The sequence below is a fragment of the Cibotium barometz genome, chromosome 29, assembly GCF_041138505.1.
Source record: "Cibotium barometz isolate CiBa-2024 chromosome 29, ASM4113850v1, whole genome shotgun sequence".
Taxonomy (NCBI): domain Eukaryota; kingdom Viridiplantae; phylum Streptophyta; class Polypodiopsida; order Cyatheales; family Cibotiaceae; genus Cibotium; species Cibotium barometz.
The window spans coordinates 13,401,125-13,426,015 of NC_141074.1; the positions used below are offsets into that span (position 1 = coordinate 13,401,125).

At 44.2% G+C, this 24,891-nt stretch overlaps 1 protein-coding gene across 4 annotated transcripts in view; it reads right to left on the minus strand.

Moving 5' to 3' along the window:
- PAS1 (FKBP-type peptidyl-prolyl cis-trans isomerase family protein) overlaps positions 1-22,764 on the minus strand; it is a 148,267-nt gene extending 125,503 nt beyond the window's left edge. For 2 of the 4 annotated variants that reach the window (XM_086822885.1, XM_086822888.1), the window contains exons 1-4: positions 22,602-22,738; positions 22,344-22,459; positions 20,749-20,836; positions 20,288-20,357 (exon numbers count right to left, since the gene is read on the minus strand). In XM_086822885.1, coding sequence (XP_086679011.1) covers positions 20,288-20,357; positions 20,749-20,836; positions 22,344-22,378 — 193 coding nt within the window. In that variant the 5' untranslated portion in view covers positions 22,379-22,459; positions 22,602-22,738. Of the gene's footprint in view, positions 1-20,287; positions 20,358-20,748; positions 20,837-22,343; positions 22,460-22,601 lie in introns of all 4 variants that reach the window. The other 2 variants (XM_086822886.1, XM_086822887.1) reach the window with 2 other exon arrangements.
- Between the last annotated feature and the right edge of the window lie 2,127 nt (positions 22,765-24,891).

The window sequence follows — 24,891 nt, forward strand, 5'->3', positions numbered from 1 at the left end:
TTGGCATTTATTGCCTACAAATGTCCACAAAGCTGACAACACCCAGGAACCAGTAGGTGCATGTGCATGACCCTATTTGAGGCCTAAAAGTGTGTCACACGAGTGCTAACATTAGAAGTCTTAAACACATGATTAATGCTAAGAAAACTAGATTAATGCTAATCCAAATGATCTAGCAATCACACGGGAGAAGAGAGAGAGAGAGAGAGAGAGCAAAGATGTAACCCTTATCTATTGTATATTGCAACAGATGATCATAAATACAATGGTTCTTGGATCTGAATTCATGCATGCCTGTCTGCTAATGCATACCAAAAGGTTTCTTGCTGCTTATGCCCTTGGTTTTGGCTTTGCAACCTCTGGCTTTGAATTTACCCTTAGGCGGCTGCAAGTAAGATGGATGCGCACGTGGCATTGTCACGCAAGAGGCCCATACTTGACAAGCCAACAAGGATAGAGAGACATGGCCAACAAGCAAAGGGACAAGCAAGGCTATTACATCACATCTTTACTTTGAGGGCCATTATTGAGGAAGCCAAGCATAAGGGAAGACACGTGTTGTTATGTACCTAGCACTAACCTTTGGGGTGCTAAGATTCAATATTAATAATTCCAAGATTATTGGCTATTTTTGACTGGATTGTTATTTATAGCAACAATAAGCACTATATAAGTGAGTCTTGGGTTATTATTGATTCAGTGTGGTCTGGACTTGGACCAAGAGGCTTAATCCTGCGATGGACCTGGCGGATCACAAGTAGTCTTGCCAAAGACCCTTGCAGGCAGGCAGTGGTGGTATCGCATGCCATGGCTGACTGGCATGGACTTGTGGGAGTGGAACCTTAGCCTTTGGCTCAGGGGATGTTTGCAAACGCGAACCTACGGTTGGGTGATGAGCTTACTTGCACCCCTTTTATTTGGTTTCTCTAACCTTGATTGTTCATGCGTATTGGGTTGAATCCTAGAGGGATCTTACAGGTGTACTACTACTTTGTGGATTTCTGCAAAGCTTTTGACAGTGTCCCGAGGGCTCATCTTTTTAAGAGGCTCTGAGAGCTTGAGATCCCAATGGATATGATATGGGGAGTACGAACACTATATGAGTCGGTGACAAGGAGAGTATGGGCACTATGACTGCTCCCTACAGGAGGCCTGCGGATCGGAAGACAATATACACATATTTAGAACACTTAATTTAATTGTTATTAAACAACCGAAGCAACATCAGCAACACAAATATTGAAAATACTGAAAATACAAATGACACCAGCACTGGGGCCGGAAAGGGCCGGCCCCTCCCTCAATACTTTTTTTATTTCTTGGAGTATTTATATTTGTACAAGTATCACGGGCCTGACAGGCCAGATTTCTCCACAAGTGAGTGAAAACAACCAAATAAAACTAGTTCAAGTCGAAGCGAGCAGAGGTGTTGGTCGGAGTAGCCCCAAATCACAAGCTCATTCCCACCTTCACTGGGTGGACACTTGCCTTTCACTGGTCTTCCGAGACCGTGCACCAACAAGCACGCCCGTACTAACGCAGGCCAAGGAGTACACCGTGGAGGGAACGTGGCCTGGTTCTCCCCAATGAGCTTTGCTCCCGAATTCCCTGGTGAGTCTAACCTTCACTAGCTCTCACAAGCTCTGAGAGCGCGGTTAACAACACCCACACAGGGAAATATACTAGCCAACTAGGTCTCTATAGCAAACCCAATCATACACCATTGAACACCAACAAAATCACAACACCTGGCCACAAGGTATATACAATCAATGCTCTTTCATTTCCACATTCCAAATGAACAATATAACTCTGACATGAATAGGAAAGTAAGCTATGTTTAAGCAAAGTAGATAGCTTTCAAGTGTATTTGTAGTACAACTACAATAGATACCTTGAACATGTGAGCTTATAGCAAGTGTTCATTTATATACAAAACATCAAGATGGATGGGTAAGAATTTCCTGAACATGGTCAGCATATACATGCCATGCTCCTGCACTACACAACTTAAAGCATTCTCTGAATTTAATTTGCAAATTTCAGATTTATACAAATGAGAAAAATACGAGAGCACCTGGTACAATGAGTAGAATTCCGATACAACAGGTACAATTTGCAGCAGGTACAATCCGGATATCAAGTGCTTCACACGTGTGTAGGTACAACCAGTCAAATACTATGCAAGTACATCAAGGGCTTCACACGTGTGCAGGTACAGCCAACCAAGTGATATTCAGGTTATGTACTTGCAGCAAGGTACAGCCAGCCAGGTGGTTATGTACTTACAGCAGGGTACAATCAGCCAAGTACACGACAGGTATAGTACTTGCAGCAGGGTACAATTAGCTAGGTACAGGGCAAGTACAGGCGGGTACAACAGGCGTGGGCAGCAGCCAAGTACAGGGTAGGTACAGTCGAGTACAGCAGCCAAGTACATGGCAGGTACAATCGGGTACAAGCAGCCCAATAGGCGGGTACAGCCAGCAACAAGGAGGCGATGGAGAAAGAGGCGATGCAGAGAGAAAATCCACCAACCCACCACACATGGGAAATTTTTCCAATAATGTTCCATGCAAAAGCCTTTATCAAAGGTTATAAAACCTTAATACATAATTAACACTTATGGGCACCCACACTAGAAAAATGTCCAGCCCTTCTTTTAAATGTGTGTGAATACATTGCCTTATAAAAATTAAGGTTTACTCTAGTTTATGGATTTTACCTTTTAAAAAGGGCAAAATGAAAATACTTACCACCTGTTCACACGCCACATTGCCAAGTCAGCAAACAGCATTCCACAGTACACTAGGGGCGTCCCCGTCCAGTATACTAGCACGACATAACAGACAGACACACACAAACAAGTCATGCAAAAACAAATTTATGCATGCAGGCATAAACGCATGTGCACAAATAATGGACGAAATCTCTCTTTCATGAAACTTGTACAAGAGGTTCTTGTCGGGCACAAAATTGGCGCGACAAATATAAATAAGTATGTCCTGGTCTTCCTATGGAGTGACAGTTCCATAGGTAAGACACCATCCTGGCCATACACGGGTGGCACCAACAGGATCCCATCCATACAGCACGAAGCAAATCACACACAGGTGACACGAAACTGGTTCCCGTCCATGTGACGCAGCACTAGTCGCACACGAGTGGCACTGATCTGGCTCCCATCCATGTGACACCATAAAACTGGCCCTTTCACATGGGACACTGGCCTGGCCCCATGTGAACATGGCACAAATCTGGCAGCTCTATGGAGTGACAGTCCCATAGAAGTGGCTCCAAAAATGTAGATGGACCAAATGGTGACACGCACCCGGAGGTCAGTTAGAGGAGATCAAGAGTACTATTGAGGTGAAACAAGGATGCCCACTACCACCCACTCTCTTTGGACGCTATGTTGATGAGATTGAGAACTTCATTAACAGATTGGGAGTGGCTAGATCTACAATCATGTACGAATTGTGAAAGGGGACATCCCCAAAACCGCATTCCAAACCGAGCACGCCCACTACGGACCATCGCATAGTCCTGGTTCAGAGCCCCCCAGCAATATCCCCTACCACCTTTCTAAGGCATTGGGGAGCAAGCTAGAATAGCAGTTATAGCTCAGTTGGTAGAGCACCGCCCTTCCAAGTGGGTCGTTGCACTTACCGGTTGGGTGCCTAATTGTTTAGGCACTAATGATAGTATCTCCCACCTAAACCGATGGCTAAATTGTGTGAAAATGGCATTTTTCAGCCCTAAAAAGGGGTTTTATCTCATTTATTTGGTTATTTTTGGGTTTTTATGTCTTGTGCTGCTGGCCGACAGCCCCTTTACTGGGCCGACCAGCAGCCCACCTCATATATATAGATTCGCTTCATCATTCAGCAGTGGTACCACATCAGTACCACATCGGTGATCACATCAGTCACCACTACATCATACACCTGCCGCCAGTGCCTGCACTACATCAGATCATCATCTTCGTCGTTCAGCACCAGCGTTTCTCTTGCAGCATATCTTGGGACAGCAGCCCTCTCTACTACAGTAGAGCAATTCAGTGTTTTACATCAGCTCACACCTTGGGACAGCAGCCCACTCTCTGCTACAGTAGAGAACTTCAGCGTTTTACATCAGCTCATATCTTGGGACAGCAGCCCGACAGCAGCCCACTCTCTGCTACAGTACACCACATCAGCGTTTTATCATCAATTCATATCTTGGGACAGCAGCCCACTCTCTGCTACAGTACATCTGTGTTTTTCTTCTACAATTCACCTGGGGACAGCAGCCCTCTCTACTCACCATCTCACATCATCGGGACGGCAGCCTTCTCCGCTTATCTTCATCAACAGCACTTGGGACGGCAGCCCTCTCTGCTCCTCACCACCACTCAGGTATTGCAGCACCCTTGTCACCAGAGCTTGCACCACTACACCCCTTGGCACGACAGCCCTCTCTGCTCTTCATCACCCCTGAGGTACCGCAGCACCCTTGTCACCAAAGTCTGCATCACTTCACCTTCTGCTGCCCACTACCGCCTCAGAGTGCTCTGCATCCACTGATGAGAGCCTTCGACACCGACCACCTCACGGAGTGCCTTTGCCACCTCACATCGACACGAGCCTTTGTCACTAACCGAGCTTCAGCTCCGACATCGTCTTTGCTTCTGTACCGGTCTTCTTCACAGAGTCTCCTCGCATAAGAGGACCTCTTCTACATATTTTCACTCACCATCATATATACACTCAGTCACCCATTCTATGTTGTTTTGCTATGATCTCGCGTGCATCTGGTCCTTTCGTCCTTTTGCCCTCACATAACTCTTCCCCAAGAATGGGGAGGAGGACCGAAATATGCCACTGAGAGACTCTACTGGGACAAAGATGAGTCGTCGTGTAGGGCGAGGTGGGATGGGTGGTTGGTTAGATCCATTATGGGTCGTACATGGATGATAGTTGGAGTCGGCAGCTCTCCTAGGGCTACCTCATCCGGATCCCTGGGGAAGAGAATCAAGCTGCCCGTTGCAAACACAACAGCCTGATGGACTCTCTCTCTTCAACTCCTAGCTACTCCAGTCTGAATTTATCCAACCTTCCTCCTCCCCATTTGCCGCTACCATTCTGTTTGTCCAAAAGAAGGATAAGACTGCACGCTTATGTGTGGATTACAGGGCGCTAAATAAGCTGACAGTTAAGAATAGATTCCCACTGCCCAGAATAGAGTACATCCTAGAACAACTCAATGGTGCTAAAATTTTCTCTAAAATAGATCTCAAGAGTGGCTACCATCAAGTTCAGATCTTTGAGGCCGACATTCAAAAACCGCCTTCAAGACCTAGCATGGCCACTATGAATTTGTGGTGATGCCCCTTGGACTCACCAATGCACTAGCAACGTTCAACAAGATGATGTCTCGGGTTTTTCAGGATCTCATTAGCAAATGAGTCTTCATCTTTCTAGATGACATCCTTCTCTTCTCATAGACTACAGTGCAGCATGAGCAAGATGTAGCAAAGGTTTTGCAACCTGTCCCTAGTAAAAACAACCCCGTTACCGATGCTCTCAATCAAAAAGACACAATTCAAACATTGCAAGAGTCCACTGTGCTGGAAATTCAAGGCAAAGACTCGGACAACATGAAGGTACCGTATCCAGATTCAGAGAATTTGGGACTCACTATCATTTGGCCCTCAGTTCATAACCAGGCCACTACAATATACAGGATGGTTGGTTGTTTTTCAAGAACCGTCTTTGTGTACTCAAAGAAAAGTGCGAAGTCTTTCTCTATGATGCCCATGATTCTCTTGTTGGAGGTCATAGGGGTATCAACAGTACCCTGAAGAAGTTAAGAGAGGTCATTCTATTGGCCCAAAATGCAATGGGATGTGTACCAACACATCCAAGCATGTCAAATATGTCAAAAGATGAATGTTCCACATACGAAGCTACCTCCCAGTTGGACCATGCATGATGTGTTTCACGTCACTTCATTGAAGCCCTATACACGACCGCTTCCCTCCGTTGTCTAGGATGAACAGAAACCAGATAACTTGGGCGAAGCCGAAGTTATGGTCCCAGAACAGATCCTTTTGCATCCCTTCAAGCATGGCTCCTGCTCGAGAGAAAGATAATTCCTCAAAAAGTTTCAAGACCGAGGGACACATGAAGCAGTTTGGCTTGATAAGAATTTTTTCGAAGATTATCCCGCATTATTGATGGATTATTTGGAGGCTATGCAGCTTCCGTCAAGTTAAGCAAAAGGGGATGTCATGTACATCCCGCACTTGGATGCCACGTGGACATATCAATACAACAGGTGCAGGACCTAGAGTGGTAACTAGCCCCTTGTGAGCCCTAGTCCAAGACAGTCAAGCTAGGGATCCACTCTAAGAGTCCATGGTCAAGTGTACAAGTCTCGTACATGGTCATGGACGAACACAGAGAAGGGAGAGATATGTCACTGAAAACAGTGTTTTCTGTATATATGTATCAAGATGTACATAGATCCTAGCCAACATGGCCTCCAAAAGGAAACACCAAAGCCTAAGACCTATCCTACCTATGAGGGATCTGATGAAAACACAACAAATTGACCCTTGCTATTTATAGGCTCATAAAAGTACTCCTAGAAATTGACCCTTGCTATTTATAGGCTCATAAAAGTACTCCTACAATCACCCGACTACTGTCAGCCAAGTCCTTGGGCAGCACAACATCAAAAACCCCATAAAATAGCTGGTCAATGCCCTAAAAAGGCTCATAATCCTAGCTAGAATAGAGGGTAAAGTATGTCCACATCTATGCGTGTGACATCCCCTCCTACTAAGCTTGATGACGGGAATCCAACTAATCTTGCATGACTAGCATCATCCCTTTACTCCATGTGGACTCCTTCCTTGGCATCCTGCTTCCAAAACTTATGGCACTCTTGACCACCTTGAACACCTTCAGCTGCGACCTTGGATTGCTCCAATCTCTAAAGCTCTAGTGTGCGTAATGAAATGTGCACCTGTTCTTCTTGTCCCCTCCTTGGGCGGAAAACCTTGTACCTTTCTTGGGCTAAGAGCTAGATCCCTTCTTGAAAGCCTGCAACCCATTGTTGCTCCCTTCATCCTTGTACCATGGCTGTCAAGCCGAGCAACTAGACGAACTTACAATACCCACCTGGGGGCTCTATACTCCATGGCAAGGTTTGGCACCACCAGGATACCTTGATTTTGAAGACCCACTTGGCTGCATTTTCCTGTCTGGACCAAAAACAGCCACCTTTGTACTATGCTTTTTCCAAATCTGCACCAATTCAGCACCTCTAGGACTTCCACCAAGCTCTGATACCAATGTGACATGCGGAAAAACTGCATGTCTTAAGAACTATGCAAAAACATAAAGATGAAAAGAGAAAAGAGAGAGATATGTTGCTGAAAAAAGTGTTTTCTGTATATATGTATCAAGGTATACATAGATCCTAGGCAACATGGCCTCCAAAAGGAAACACCTAACACTAAGACCTGTCCCACCTATGAGGGATCAGATGAATACACAATGAACGAACCCTGGCTATTTATAGACTCATGAAATTACTCCTCCACCCACCCAAACGACCAGGTCCTAGGACAACAGCACATCAAAAATCCCATAAAAGAACTGGTCAATGCCCCAAAAAGGCCCCTGATCCTAGCTAAAACCAGAGGGTAAATATGTCCACATCTGTGCATGTGACAGAATGTGAGCATTCCCCATGGCGCAAAGTTGGTCTCGCAATGCTCGCGATCTTGGGTACCTTGGATGAGCTATGCTTGGATCTTTCTTCTATGAACGGGCACTTTGGTGGAAGTAGGAGAGACTCGAGAGAAAGTTCAGGAGAGCAAGAGGTGTGTGTGTGCGCAGTGTGTGTGTGTAGTCGAGAGACAGTACGCGCCGCCTGCCGTCTTCTGTTCCTGCTGCCGGGAGCCAGCGACCTCTACGCGACTGTGTATGCGCCGCCTGCCGTCTCCTATTCCTGCTGCCATTGCACTTCCGCCTGCCGTCTCCTATTTCCGCCTGCCGTTGCACTTCCGCCTTCTCCTTCTGTCTTTTCTGTCAAATTTGTATTCAGCGTACTGATTGTCCCTTGTTTTTTTCTGTCACTGATGTCTGCCTGCTCAACTGCTCGTTTCATCCTCCTGTTGAGAGTTTCCTTACGTTCCTCCTTCGCTTCCCCTCTTTCTTCAGTTTGCAAGCTGCAGCGCCTGCGTGCATGTATAGCTGCGTCTGTGTGTGTGTCAGCCTGTTCCTTTTCACAGCCTTTCCCTTTCCGTGATTCTATCAATGGCTTCAGCTTTAGATGTTTGTACATATGCCCGAAAAGAAAGATCTGCAGATGCTAAACGCCGCCTATCAGAGTCGGCTTTACAAGATGATACATTTACGTTGGAAGCTCAGTATGTGTTTGATACCCTTAAGGATGACTTTCAACAATCACGACAGGAATGGGGCAAACCGATTCCAGAGGTCACCTACAAATTGAAGTTGCCGTCCCTGGTAAACCCTCTCAGAAAGTTGTCTCAAACTGCGGTTATAATATTCTTTCCAGGAAGAATCCCTGCGGCCAGCGATGTCGCGCAGTGGATTAAGTCCATCCTGAGGATGCTTTGTAGAGGGAGCGTATTTTGCTTCCAGAGGCTTTTATGAGGTGCATTTATCAGATGCTTCATGCAAGCAGAGGCTTCTTGAGTTCTCTCCCCTGTTTTATGGGAGGCAAATGGTACATGCTATGCCCTGGTCCCCAAACAAGGACTATCAAAGTCTTATACGGCATCACTGCCCTGTATGGGTTGAGGTTGCAAACTTCCCGGACTATATGCGTGAAGAATTGCCTGGCCTGGCTGCTTCTTTGGGACAAGTCATTTGTCCACCACGCCCCATGGGAAACCGTAACAGGTTCTGCATTCTCTGGCACACTGACATACCTACCCCCCCTTCTATTGCGGTAGAAGTTGAGGGAGTGCAATTGGGCAAAAAGTATTTTGAATTGAAGTGGGGTGTGTTTGCAGGTGCTTGTTTTGCCTATCACAAGTTTGGGCATCTAGCCTCTGAATGCCCAATGGTCCTGCATCAGCCCCCCCCAAATGCCTTGCCACCCCAGACATGGGAAAAGAATGATAATTTGCAAGTCAAGACAGCAAATACAAATGGAGCAAAGAATGCAAAATCAGTCAATCAGGTGCCCGCACTTGCAGGAAAAGGAAAAGATAAAGGGAAAGAGAAGATGAAGGAAAGTGTGGGGATTGAACAGGACGGTTTTAAACAACCCAAGAACGTGGTTGTATTGAAGCAACGCCCCCTTCAATCTCGTCAATGAGATGCTTCTTCTCCCTCACCAGGACAAACTTCTACTTCAGCCTCTGCTCCTATCCTTCAAAATTGGGTGGGCGTACTGAAGAAGGGCATCCCCATATGTGATTCAGAAGAAGAGGAAAATGCTATGTCTTTCATGGGCAATGAAGGCATGCAGCCTATGCAGGAAGAGACATAGCCTCTCTGATGTCTGGTTCTTATCCTCACACTCTACTGTACATATCTTTTCATGCTTCAAACACTTAAGTGCTTTACTATATGCTATCATTGGAAAGGCACAAATGGAATGACATGCTTCTTTCTGTGCAGGCTGAAGGTTTATGGGTACTTCTCCAAGGTCAGTCCCTGGATATACTTTTCATCATAATGCACTTACTACGTATTGGGCAAGGCTTGACAGATGGTATTTGTTTTATCCACAACAATTTGCAGATTTTAGCCCTCATCTCCTTATAGACTTCTCATTGGGCTTGTCAGATCATGCTCCATTGTGGATGAATTTGCAGCTTGGCATGCCTCATGATGATTTGTCATTTCTCTCCAGTAGATTGTTGCATGTTAATCGGGCTTATTTCCAACATCACAACTTTCAACAAATGATCAGATTTGCCATTCATCCTTTGCCAGTTCATGCCCAGGAGGACATGAATTATGCTTGGGACAGCTTCGTCTCTCGTATTCAGAATGTCATCAAGGAGTATGGCAAATGGCATATGACAAAATGGAGGAATGAGGTTAAATGGGCAAAAAAGACAGCACAACATTTGACTGAATTTTCTCAGTCGAGGCCACTCTCTGATTCAGAAAAGGATTCCCTTTCACATGCACAATTTAAACTTACTATTAATGATCAGAGGAAATTGCACAAATGGCAGATTAGGGCAAGAATGAAGCCCCTCATGGATAAGGGCTGCTCTTCAAAATCCTTTTCCAGGACTTGCATGCTACTCGAAATAAAAATTCATGTCTAAGGGTTAGGAAACTGGATGGCTCTTGGACTCACTCTTTCTCTGATCTCCAAGACGAATGCCACAATTATTTCCAGAAATTGTTTTCTGCTCCTGGTTCCCCATCAAATCAAGTGACTGATGCCAGGACTGAATTTCTTCAATATGTTTCTGGAATAGTTCAAATGGATGATGCTCTTACCTTGGAGAGGCCTTTTACTGACACAGAACTTGATAATGCGTTGTTCCACCTCAGCAAATACAAGTCCCCTGGCTGGGATGGCCTTACAGTGGAATTTTATATTTCTTTTTGGGATGATTTGAAAGAGATCCTTTTGCGAATGATCAATGTGGCCTAGCAAGAAAATCAGTTGCCGCACTCTTGGAAGCATGGTATAGTCAAGCTTGTCCCCAAAAAACATGTGTGTGATCATATATCAGATTGGAGGCCTATTACTTTGATGCCTGTACTTTATAAACTTATTGCCAAAATGATTGTACATAGGCTTCACAGGATACTGCATGCAGGAAGGACTTCATCCTCATCAGTATGGTTTTATGCCACGAAGACAAATCCATGACAATATATCCAATGCCTTGAGTGCAATTGAATATGCTAAGTACTCGCATCAAGATGTGCTTATATTGCAGGTGGATATTGCTAAGGCATTTGACAATGTTCAATGGGATTTCATCTCTCAGATCATGACAAAGTTGGGCTTTGGTCCCAAGATGGCAAATGCTGTTCACTGGCTTTATTCTGGCTCTACTGCTCAGTGCATTCTTGGGCACCATCTGTCTCGGTCGTGGATATTGGGTCGATCAGTTAGACAGGGCTGCCCTCTCAGTGCTCTCTTCTATGCCATTGCGACCCATCCTCTTTTGATGTATCTTGATCATCTTACAAACACAGGACAGATGAATGGTCTCAAAATCCCAGGGGCTACATCTTTTTTGGCACAAGCATATGCTGATGATTCCTTCTTCATGCCACAGAATTCTCCCCAGGAACTTAGCATGCTTATGGCCACTCTTTCTTTATATGGGTTGGCAGCAGGATTGCATGTCAATTTTGACAAATCTAAATTACTCCCCCTGAAACAATGTGACTAGCATTCTATTCTTTGGCCGGGTCAGGTGGTACATTCCAGAGATATTGTCAGGCATTTGGAATATCCCATAGGATGGCATATCACCAGAAAGCAATAGTTAAAATGGATTTTCCAGAGACTTCAACATAAACTGGAATACTGGAAGATTTCTACTTGGCCTCTTCATGTCAGGCTCAGAATAGTACAATCCATTGTGATGTCCATGTCTAGTTCTATTTGCCCTTGTTGCATTGGTCCTCCAGGGATATTTCAGCTTTTATGTCTCAAGCTATGGAGATATTATGGAAGACAAAAACTGCTGTGAAAGCATTGAGACTGATGAAGATGGAAATGGTGTGCTCCCCAAGGATGCATGGTGGACTTAATGTCCTCAATATAAAATATCATGTACTTGCAAGGAAGGCTACAATGTTGCATACTTTCTTCCGTCAACAGCAGCCATGGACTTGTATGTTAGCATCCATGTGTGTCAACATGAGGACTTGTGCTTATGGTCATTGGATTACGGATCATTGGGAGATTTGTAGGGAGGATACCTGGTTGTCCTTTCTCTACTGCCCTCATACTTGACTGAAAACAAGTTCTCTCTAAGGTCAAATGGGCTCCTGATAATTGCTTGGAGACAAAATCCATGAGGAAAGAAAGTATTCATTGGAGTGCCATCTTTGACACTCCACTTGCTTTACAGGAACCTCTTCAGGCATACAATCTTATGAAATTGGGAATTAGGTACATACATGATGTGGTAGATGATGGGAGATATGTCTTATCCTTTCCCCAGGCCACTGCTACCTATGCATTGGGAATGCATCATAGGTTGATATGGAAGAAAATTGCTGATTTATTGCATCCCTTTTTACCTATTCCACCCGTGGTGGCTGACACAGACAGACTTCTGGATTGGCAATTGCAGCCATCTACTACATGCATTCATCCTATTCCCCTTCTTGCCTTAACCTCCATCAAAGCCTGCAGGTTTCTTCAGCCTGCACCATGGATTCATCAACATGCTAATTCTCTGTGGCATATAAAGAAGCCCCTCTCATGGTGGCGGAAGAATCTCCGGATGTTGTGGAAGTGTAAAATGCCATTGAAACAAAGACTTTTCCTCTGGAGATGTTTGACAGGCACATTGTCAGTGGGGGTCATAGTTGCTAAACGTCACATTGCACCTTCCACAAGTCTAAGGTGTCAGGCTCCCTCAGAGACTGTTCTTCATCTGCTTTGGCACTGCCCTTGTTCCAAGATCCTCCTCAGGCGAATTTCAGATTTTCTTCAACTCTGTTTCCCTACTCACAGATTTGGGAAACATTTCTGGCTTTTTGGCAGATATATGCGGTCCTTGTCCCAATACTCACTTTTTCTCTCTTGGGTGAGATATTGGGCTCTTTGGACAATTTGGAGTGAGCATAATTTGGCATACTTGGGTCGGCAGAATCACCAATCATATGAATCCTTCAGAGCCTCATTGCGGCAATCCTTATATGATGCCTGCCATGAGGGTGATATGGATGCTTCTTGTTTAGAGCTTTTCTCTTTATGTTTCTAACATTTGGGATACTCTCCGCTTCGGAGACTTCCCATCTTGTAAATTTATGAGCATGTAAATATACTGCACTGGATATTACCCAAAAAAAAAAGTGTGTGCGCGCGGCGTGCGCTTGCCAATGGAGAGGCTAGAGCAAGAGGTGAGTGTAGGAGAGCAACAAGACTACAAGTGACAAGATGAAATTACAACTTACCCAAGGTCCCAATGCCACTTGAGGAGAGCTTGAGCCTTGCCCAATGCCCACTTGAGTCTTGAGCCTTGAGGAGTGTTGAGCCAATGAGCTTTCCACATGAGCCTTGAAAGTTGAGGAGCCTTGAGCCTTGAGGCTTGAGCTTGAGCCTTGCTTAAGGAGTGTTGAAACTTGAGAACTTGAGCCTTGAGCAAATGCCAAGATTGAAGCTTTTGAAGGAGACTCGAGCGACGAGAGGCAAGAGCTAAGAGCAAGGAGGTGTGTCTTCTTATAGCATGGGGGCTCTTCTTATAGCCATGGGCCAAGTGGGGAGGGGTTGCTCAATGGCTAGCCGCCCAACAGCTACAATGTGCCGGGCCCCGGCCCAACGGCTACAACAGTCAACTGCCCAACGGTCAGTTGACCATACCAGTCCGTCCCGTTCCACAGGCTAAGCCGTCTAGGCGTCCCCAAAATGCCGTCCCGCTATTATACCTCGGACTCGCACGTCCCCCATCCGTCCCCCATCCGTCCCTGTTCCAATCCGTTATGGAACGGCGTTCCCCCGTCCCAGGGGTCCGTCCCCCCTGTCCCCTGTGACTATGCTGCAAGGACACTTGTACCTTTTCGTACATTATGAATATACTGAACTCTCAGCTATCTCTCTCTCTCTCTCTCTCTCCTGCGTGCGTTTTGCATCAGCATGTTTACAGATGGTGTTAGGGCTTAAAGAAGACTCCCCAAGCTTCTGCATGTAGCAAGTAGGTCAGTCTTAATGGCATCGGCCTGTAGAAGGGGTCCACTACCAACAAAAAAAAGGTGTTCCCACATCCGACTGCCTGCCTGATCTCCTCCCTTGCAACGTGGCTGTTGCCCAAGTGTCCTGCTGCTTGCTTGACTTGCTCCACAGGCTGCCTGACTGTGAGGTGTGCCACATAAAATTACACCTGTCTTCGTGTCCATATTCTTGCTTTAGTCTCTTCATTGGCAAGCACACACACTTTTTTTTTTGTAAAACCAGTTGAAATTGCATTATATCATAAATGTACAAAAGGGTTTGACATCAAGAGGATGTCTAAACCCTAGAACTTAAAAACAACAGTAAAAAAATTCTATGCAAGAACAGGGCAGTGCTCAAGAAAAGAGCCTATGCCCTATCCATCAGAAACAGTAAAAGAAAAGCTGAACACAAGAAACATCCAAATCTTCCTCATGTACGGCATCATATAAGGACTGCCGCAAAGAGGCTCGGAAGAACTCATAAGGGTGCTGAAGGGGTGAATTCAGATATACATGATTTCGCTGTAGCGAGAGGGTCCATAAGGCCCAGTATCTGATCCAATGGAAAAAAAGAGAATACAGATGTTTGGCACGTTATTGGCAAGCACACACACACTCACCTCTTGCTTTAGCCTCTCCTACATCTCCCTCCTACACTCACCTCCATTGCTCAAGCCTCCTTGGCACTTGCCTCCATGGCCATATAGTTCATCATTCCTATCTCCTACATAGAGGGAAGCCGGCATCGAAGGGTGGACCTCAGCATTGGAGCAAGGAACAGTCCTCAGAATCAGCATTCAGCCTATTCCTCTCATCCCGAGAAGGATAGTCATCTAGGACAGCATCATAGATCTATTCAGATCTCCTTGTAACCCATTCATCTAATATAGCTGCATTGCATTGCATTGACACTATCTGTCTTTCTTAAGCATCATTAAGTGCAGTTTAGTTAGACTAAGGTTGTGTTTATGACGGTCAAAGACCTCACATGTCACATTGGTATCAGAGCGTTACAGGGTAACCAACCTTAGATCATTTTCATTCCATCAGTCATTCAGTCAAACATCATGTTAATCGCTTCCACACAGTTAAACCCAGTTCTCAAAATCTTGCAGGCCACCCTTAGGGATTTTCCCTTAGGTATGCATTAGTAACCCATCCATCTGCATTCTTGCACAGCATATAGGGTTGCACATGGCTTGCATAGTAGTCATCTTAGCAGTCATCTTAGCAGTCAGTCTTGCATCTACAAGGCATACATGTTAGCCCATGAACTCTCTAGGGAAGAATGACATCCATCATCAAAGGAGGACATAAGTTTTGGGCTTCAACTGGTAGCAGCAGGGAGTTTCTCTTCCACAGAAGGCGAAAGTTTTCTCAAACATCGCCTTAGGAGGTTTAGAGCTTCAGGAACGACGGAGATGGTAGGTGAAAAGATTCCACAGACATGCCAGGGGTGACTCAAGTATTTCCAAGCAGTTTTAGCAGCATTTGCCATTCAGTTCCCGCAGTAGATAGAGTCTTTGGCTCAAAGGATTTCACTCCTACAGACGACCTCAGTCCCGGCAGCAGAAGACAGAAGGGGGCAGTGGTTCGGTGGAGAAGGATCACCAGAGGAGTCGAAAGGTTGCCAGGTATACCACCTAGCAACAGTTAAGCAGAGGGGAATGTCACGTGCACACCCATCAGGTGTACAAGTGGCATGGCATCATCAGGCATATAATCAGGATATTCATTCAGGCATATATCAGTATGAGCATCATATGGGGGTGTTTCATCACCAATATCAGCATTCCAATCATCATGGGCATTGTAAGGCATTCGTGTGCATCAGCCGACAGCATCTATAAACCAGCCGACTGGCATTTTATGGCATTTTTATGGTATTTATGGCATTTTATGGCAGGCGCGAGCATATTCAGGGCTCGCCGACCAGCACCAGTTCACTCATATAAATAGATGCGCATCACATTCAGTCCATCAACGCATCTCACCACAGCGTTTTCAGCATTCAGTCCAGCATCGCCTCCCAGCACATCAGTCCATCTGATCAGCAAACGCATAGAGCATCATCTCCAACCGGAGAGCATCTGCGTTTCAGTTCAGCAATTCAAGATCAGTTCCCAGCCATCCCTTCAGCGTTTCCTTCCTAGGAGACAAGGGAAAGATAGTGGGACAGCAGTACATTCAGTATATCAGCATATTCAGCATATAGGCAGCATATTCAGCATATAGTTCATCATTCCTATCTCCTGCATAGAGGGAAGCCGGCATCGAAGGGTGGACCTCAGCATTGGAGCAAGGAACAGTCCTCAGAATCAGCACTCAACCTATTCCTCTCATCCCGAGAAGGATAGCCATCTAGGACAGCGTCATAGATCTATTCAGATCTCCTTGTAACCCATTCATCTAATATAGCTGCATTGCATTGCATTGACACTATCTGTCTTTCTTAAGCATCATTAAGTGCAGTTTAGTTAGACTAAGGTTGTGTTTATGACGGTCAAAGACCTCACATGTCACACCTAGTGTGTTTTATTGAGTCAAAAGATAAGCCTCGAAAGGCTACAAAAGCATTGGACTCTATTAAAGCTAATATGAAAGACACCTCATTGAGTTGTGCAATCCTTATTTCTTGAGCGTTATCACATCTCTCTCTCTCTCTCTCTCTCTCTCTCTCTCTACACTTTCTTGAGAGAGCTTTCCAGCGTGATTGATGCCCCCGGCCCCCTAGACGTCGGCCACGATCCCCTCATTAGCTCCAGATTGAGGACGTGCTCCACCGTCATTGAGCTACCTTTCCACGTGACGTAGCTGAGGGAGACCTCTCGGCCATCCTTATTGGTCCCATGCTTGATATTTTGGAGAGTGGTATACCATTTATCGGGGGCTGATGCTCCTCTCATGTTCCATGTTCCTGGTATTTTGGATAGTGGTATACCATCTATTGGGAGCTGATGTTCCCATAGTTGCGTTCCATACCCATACTCATCCGATGAGTACCTTCAGTACTTTCCATACCACTCCATATGTACCATATCTCGTATGGATAAGGTCGTCGTACACCAATATGAGGTTCAGTGTATAACACTTATTTGGCCCGTTTTTTAATTATTTTAGTCAGTGGTCATTGCTCAGTAGTTAATAGATTAGTTTTCATTTCAGTATTACCATTGTCTTTCATGCTATTTTTGTATGGATGCTAGATATTTTTTATTTTACATACATACATACATACATACCTACATACATATATATAGTAAAAAATGTGAACGTACTTAAAGTACTTATCTTGATGCGTACTTTACATACTCGTACCGTACACGTACCATACCGCACCGTACCTAAAGTACTCCACCACTATGGATGCTCCTCTCTTGTTCCATGTTCCTGGTATTCCATGATGAGATTCCATGGACAGTTTTGTATCACCCCAGTGAGATAGCTATGTTTTGTTTCTATTTTATTTTCCATTCCATGATGAGATATGCCATGGGCATTATATCACTTTGGTCTCATAGGCCCATTAGGTCTTTACTGGATGCTTAATATATATGTTTCTTTCTTTCTCTCTCCAATACAAGCCATGGAGTTCTTTAACCCTCCATAGTCTCTCTGTGGTGCTAACCCTAGGACCAAACTCCTTTATTTGGTATTAGAGCTAGCTGCAGTCATCGCCTCTGCTACTGTTGTGGAGCACACGTGTGTTGGCCCTCTGTCTCATCGCCTCACCTCTTGTTGACATTTTTGCCATGCTTGCTAGTACCGCCACCTATTTGAAGTGCGCCTGCCTTCAACAATTGCACCCTACTGCTGTCTGTAGGCCATTACCTTGTTAGCAGGTTGCAGCACGTTAAAAACTGCTCAATAACCTTGTGCAGACTCCCCCGTCTCATGTACATGTTGCCATTGCTACGCAAACACCATTTTCTAAGTGCTGCTTCTCTATTGAAAACGCGCTCAGGTATGCTCGCTCCCCTCTTGATGCAAAGGATGTGACAAAGTGGTGGCTTGGAATCGTCACCGTTAAGAAGACAACTACATCTTCACCACCACCTCTACCTCATCTCCCTGTTGTCCAAGGTGCACCAGCTTTTGGTTTTTTGTATAGTGCCACTAATGTCCCACCGCTTCTCACAGGCAGTGTTAGCGCCATTATCACATGTGTGTCTAGTGTGAGCAGTTCAGTGCCAACTCATGACTGCCACCTCCATGTCGTACAGGTCATCATCGCCATCTCCAGTGTCTACCACGTAAAGGGGATATAATGTCTTTAAAAATCCTTTAAAGATTTAAACTTTAATCATTAAGAGTTGGTTCACATGGCTGGAGTGTTTCACATGTATACACCAATGTCATTGGCATCATCAGCATTAGTACTGCATTCTCCATTAGCATGGACTTCCTCAGCCAAATCTTCATCAACCTTTGTAGATGCACCGACATGGGTCCCATCTCCATGGGCTTCACAAAACGAATCTAGCGCAAAGACTCCGATGATGGGAGCGTATAGTTTGGACCATACTCCCCTATCTTCTTCACCATGACCTTGAAGTAGTCTGATCTATCCACAAAAAATGAATAAATTAATAACCGATCAACTTCAAAGTTCAAAGTTCAAGTAAGAGGAACATTGTAAAATGATAGATCTTAAGCTAGACATCTTCAATTTTAATTCTTGATTACATGGTAGCATGGAAAGCAATGTGGTCGTGAAAGAAGCGGGCTATGGCCGTATCCACATCATTCTTCTTCTTGGGGTCCCAAATACCCTCAAGAGTACTTTGCCGGCGTGAGTGTGTGGATGCGGTCGGCATGGAGAAAGATGGTGTTGGGGCCCGTTCTTGTGGGGTGGGTGACGCGGCCGCAGGTGCCGATGAAGTGGATGCACATGGGGATGCCGAACCTTGGGATGGCCTCACTAGTGTTGCGGGATCCACGGCCACACGCTGCACTCTTCTCCTTGAAAGCAAGGTCTCATGTGCGGCAACACGTTCAAGAAGCCTCCTTCTCAACTTTGGCGTGACCCGATCACAAAATCGGACCTCATGACCGGGCTCATGCAAGAGGTGAGCTCTAACTTTATCCGCCCCACATGTTCGCCTATATGGACATAGCTTGCACGACCATGGGCGAGAGCCTCCTCCACTTCCGGGATGATCGGAGCTGACCTCTTCCCACCAAGACCAACCTTCGGTCCTCCTTCCTCTATTCATATTGGCGCCGCCGGAACGAGGTGCGTGGGATGGTCACGATAAAGATCTGAATATGCTGCCTATATGCTGAATATGCTGATATACTGAATGTACTGCTGTCCCACTATCTTTCCCTTGTCTCCTAGGAAGGAAACGCTGAAGGGATGGCTGGGAACCAATGCTGAACTGCTGAACTGAAACGCAGATGCTCTCCGGCTGGAGATGATGCTCTATGCGTTTGCTGATCAGATGGACTGATGCGCTGGGAGGCGATGCTGGACTGAATGCTGAAAACGCTGTGGTGAGATGCATTGATGGACTGAATGTGATGCGCATCTATTTATATGAGTGAACTGGTGCTGGTCGGCCAGCCTTGCTGCAGTCGGATATGCTCACGACTGCCACAAAATGCCATAAATACCATAAAAATGCCATAAAATGCCAGTCAGCTGGTTTATAGATGCTGTCAGCTGATGCAATGCTGTCGGCTGATGCACACGAATGCCTTACAATGCTCATGATGATTGGAATGCTGATGTTGGTGATGAAACACCCCCATATGATGCTCATACTGATATATGCCTGAATGAATATCCTGATTATATGCCTGATGATGCCATGCCACTTGTACACCTGATGGGTGTGCACGTGACACTAGGTGAGTGACACATGGCATGGCCATTAACATCACTACTTACTTCACATACACAGAATACCTTATCCACCTAAGGGTAGGTTCGCACACATAAGCACCCTTAACATAAGTGAGTGTCCACACCCCTTTAGGGGCTGTTCACACACACACATACAGGCACACCAACAGGCCACACGCACATGTACACGAGGCTCCGAATACCCAACAATGGCCCAATGCATGATACGGAAGTCCTACATCAGGATACGAAAGGTCTTAGTGCCCTCTATGGCCTCTACAGATAGCATTTAGAGATAATGAATTGAAGTGAACTATGTAGCCATAAAATTTCCAAGGTGCTTTTCACGGGGGTAACTCTATGGTTACAAAAGTAAATTGCTGCCTTAGAATAACCTCATATTGGCAAGAAGAACAAAAATGTGATACAAATCCAGCCATTCTACACTACTCTGATTAAAGCCACCTTTTTCAAAGCTACATGCAGTTGAACATATCACAAAATGTGCGGAATATAATAGAACTATATGAAGACTAAAACAAACCTCCAAGCTCAATTCGAGTGGATTCGACTACTACTCCAGATGACGTCCTCGTTGTGTAGTGTAAAATAATCTGCATGTAGGGTCACAGTTAATCATGACAAAGCCAGGTTACACATAATGCACTGATATGATCATCAGGTCCTTGACACACTGATTCGAACATCAGAAGTATGCCTAGATTAGCAAATACAAGAAACCCGTAACTGTTACAAAACCATTTGAATTTATTATTACAAAAACCATGAGAAAGAATCATCAAGCATGCTTCTTTTAGGGAATCAAATCAGCCTTTCAAAGACATGTGACTTGTGCAGTGCACTTGCATGCAGGTGTGCATGTGCACGCAGTCTGCACCTGTGCACTCCGCATGCATGCATGTTTGGTGGTGGTGGATTTTTTTTTTCTTCTGCTGCTTTTGTGAGGGGAGGTTGGGAGTTTCTGAGGGCGTGTAAGAAGCATACCTGGTCACCTTTTTTTGGAGTTGAATCACCCTCACCAGGCCTTATCACAGCCTTCATTACATCCCCAGGAGAGAGCTTTTCTTTCTCACTGCATGCAAATCCCACACAAAGAGTCAACTTCGTTTCTGTTGTGTTGCCTTGCACTCTCAAAACCTGCACCTTCGAGATCATCTTAACATGGATTCTAAAAACAAAAAGAAACTGTGCGATCCATCTCAACATCCTAGTGAGAAAAAAAAACAGACGAAGGGGAAATTCAATTTTCAACAATAGGGAGAGTGCAATGGTCTATTTAGAGCAAATAATGGAGGTCCTAAGATAATACATGGTAATTCAAGGGGCTTACACATGAAAGGTTGTTATTATGATACAAGGTCAGACAAACATGGCATAAAAGATCCTTTAGCAATCTTGCTATCACATGTCTGTCAAACATCATGAAGTTCCAGAGTGCAATCTTAACTCCATAAGAGAGTACTCACAAAGCTTCAAACCATCAACTCCATCAGGAGTAGCATAGACTATGATTTTGCAATGGTTCTTAGCTCATTGAATAGCTTACTTTGAGCCCCATTGCAATACCAAAGGTGGCAATTGGGAAAAATCCACAAAAATCGTGGTAGCATGCCATTTGGGCTCTCTCTCCATTAAGCGTGTTTCACCTATTTTTTGGCCTTAGAGGTTACACTTCAAGGGGCAATGAAGATGATGTGGCATTCCTAACGACGCCCAAGTAACCTAATTTCAGGAGACCAAGTTTCCACTCACATCATCAAGGCCCAAGAAAGAAAGAAAGAAAGAAAGATATATTAAGCGTCTACTAAAGACCCAATGGGCTCTAAGTTCACATGTTACTAACAGTTTGCTTGCTCAAAAAATGGGATGATAATGTGAAGAAGAACCAAATTGGGCAAGCCAAACAATGTTATAGGGCAGGTATTAGCTCCCAACATGAAAAGCATGTCAAAAACATTTTAAAAGCTTTTATATTATCTTAGGCCCTCTACACACCACCTGCCCGGCCATGTTGGATGGACGGCAGACACCTCCTTTGTCAGCAAAAAGTGAGCAGGCAATGTGTAAAGGAGTGTTCAGAAAACTATTTTTCCTCCTTATATCAATCCTTCTCACCATGGGTTGAAGAGGAGTATAAAGATAGTAATTCTTGAACAGGCATTTTCATCCAAATATATAATTATTTCTTGAAAGGCTCTTTCCCTTCCCCAAGCAATTTGAGAAGGATACTTTGGGGCCTATTTTTCCCAGAATCCTCGTGTGCTTGGAGAAGGATAATTAAAATTTTGGACACGCTCTAGGTTATTAAAGGCCCTTATTAAGACATACTTTAATCTAAAGGTTACATTATTGCATACAAGTTTTGGGAATTACAACATCAAGCACAAAAACGATGTGTGTGATTTTGGGGCAGTTAATTATTTCACTTAAGATATAATCCAAGAAAAAGGTGATTAAAAATAAAGAAAGAAAGAAAATGCGGGACAAATTCAATTATACAAAGAATATATTTAGTTTTTCTGCGGAAATTCAATTGTTTAGTTTTACCAGAAAAAAGTTGTGCAGAGTGCATCACAAACCTTGACTCTTTCTTGGGGGCTGCAACATCCTCCATCGCCAAGGCTCCACAAGTGGAAGGGGGCAAAACAAACAAAAAAAAAAGCAGCTTCTCGCTGGTTCTGAAGGGTCCAACTCTCTGATCAAATGCAAAAAATGTGAGTACCCAACAGTAATTTAAGCATTTTCTACAGGACCCAACAGCAATTTGGAGCAATTAATGAGAACCCAAGGGATCTCAACAACAGTCCAAAAGCATCTTCTAAATACACACAGTTTACCTTCAAGCTCTCAACCTTCTTCTCAACAACTCCTACACGAATGGACTTCCCCAAACCAACTTTTCAATCCATCAGACTTACCAAGTACCTTGTTGCTCTAGGCTAGGTGTGCATTAGGAGCTTACACATGGAGTATGAAACCATATCATAAATATTCAATCATACATATATTAATTATTGACCCACTTTATAGGTAAGTACTAAGGTCTACCGGTTGGATATCCCCACTTTAAAAAGGGTTGTGGACATCTTTGGCCTTCCTTTGCAAAAAGTTCCCTTTCCAAACACTAGGCCTAAAAGTGTATGGAATTTTCTTCTTCTTCTTTTGAATGGAATTTTTGGCATGGTTTCTTATAGGCTACTTGTTCACCGTGTTTTGGCATCTAAACTTGGAGGTCTTTACTCCTTCCTAAGGATTAAATCATATTCATGGGTAGTGTCACACTCCATACATGGTGGAGAATTATGGGGCATATTCTCTCTCTCTCTCTCTCTCTCTCTCTCTCTCTCTCTCTCTCTCTCTCTCTCTCACACACACACACACACACATACACAAAAACCACACTTGGATGGTTGTTTTTAATGCTTGGCAAAGAACTCACAAGAAAGACGAAGAGCGAGAAAAGAAAAATGCCAAACATATCACAAGGACAAAGGGATCAATATATGAAGTCATGGACATGAAATCATGAAAAAGAGTTGATTGTGAAAAACCAAGAGATACTAACGGCCATGAGTAACTTGAGTTTTCACACCCCAGAAAGTCCATGTCTGCATAGAGCAAGAAAGGCATACCCAACAAGGCAATAGGATCCCATGACATAAGAAATCACTTTAAAAGATGGAAACTAAAAAGGTTTTTAAACGTGAAAAACCAGTATATATACTCAACAACTATGAGTAACTCAAGCTTTCTGCACCCTAAAAAGTTGGTTCAAAGGCAATAAAAATTATGCAGGATGTTTTAGTGTGACATTGGAATTCATGAGCTAAACTCAGAATGACAAAAAATGGAATATTTTTTTAGGTGAAAAAATAGTCCGCCGACTGTGAGTAACTTGAGTTTTTCATGCCCAAAAATGTGCATCAAAATAATGATCTAAGCTAACAAAATGACATTAAATGGTGTGGGGAAGCTCTACAGTATGCTAAAATTTTTGGCTTAAAATCCCACTTTTTAACGACCAAGAAAAACATCGTTCATACGTGAGAAAATTTGACCACTCACAAGCTGACACATGTCACCCACTCCTATTTATGATTCATACTTGTCACTCATTGCTTGTATTTAAACCTGCTTGTTCTCCTCTTTTAGCCATCTTTTTAAAAATTTCTTTTTGGCTTCTTATCTCCAACACTCCTCCATTGGCTCTAGCAATTCTTCAACGCACTTCCATCGCTTAACAGTTGCACTACATCACTCCTTATCCATAGTGAGATAGGGGTTCATCTCCTTATCATGTGTATTCTTTGCAATGTTTGCAATATTTGTGATCTATATTCATTCTCCCCCACCTTCCACAAACATGGTGTTGTGTACTCTCTCAAGCCATGCTCCCTTTCTTCATACCTTAACCTGCACCAAAAACCTAGGCCTTCATGTCATGCTTCAATAACTAAAAGGAAAGAAAAACCATGATACCTTTAAAAAACTCTATTTGACATTCTAAACACACAAGATGTCTACTGTGTACACCCCTCAACTAACCAGGCACATCTCTACAAAACGCTCTAGACATGAAAAACCAGTTTAGTTTTTCATACCAAATTAGCCATCCTATAATAGAGGGTAAATGACCTAAAGAAACCATTAGCACCCCCTAGAGCATAAATATGGTGTTTTCATCCCTCAAATTTTGAGGTGAATATCTTTGATTTTCTTGCCCATGAAAAACCCCTAGCTAGATTTTCACACCAAATTGAGCCACATCACAAGTACACCACTCCCCATGGAAGAGGAGGTCCTAGAGCAGAGAAGGGACCAATCATGCAAGAGGAAGTATTGGAGGATCTAGAGGAGGCAGACCTTCTCATTGCTACAAAAGAAGTTTCAGCAAGTATGGATTTCTTTATATTATCTTAAGGAAGAGTTTCACAAAGTTGCCACGTGGCGTGAATTTGGAGGTTCGGGAAGAGGAGGTTAGAGACGTATAGAGCACAGGTCAGTTGACTAGTAGAGAAAAAGAAGAAGGGGGAAAGGATGAAGAATAACCCAGTTAAGCCAAGCTCTCGAGAAACTAGGTCGAGCCAAGAGAATACAAGGGAAGAACCAATGGACATGCCTCCCTCT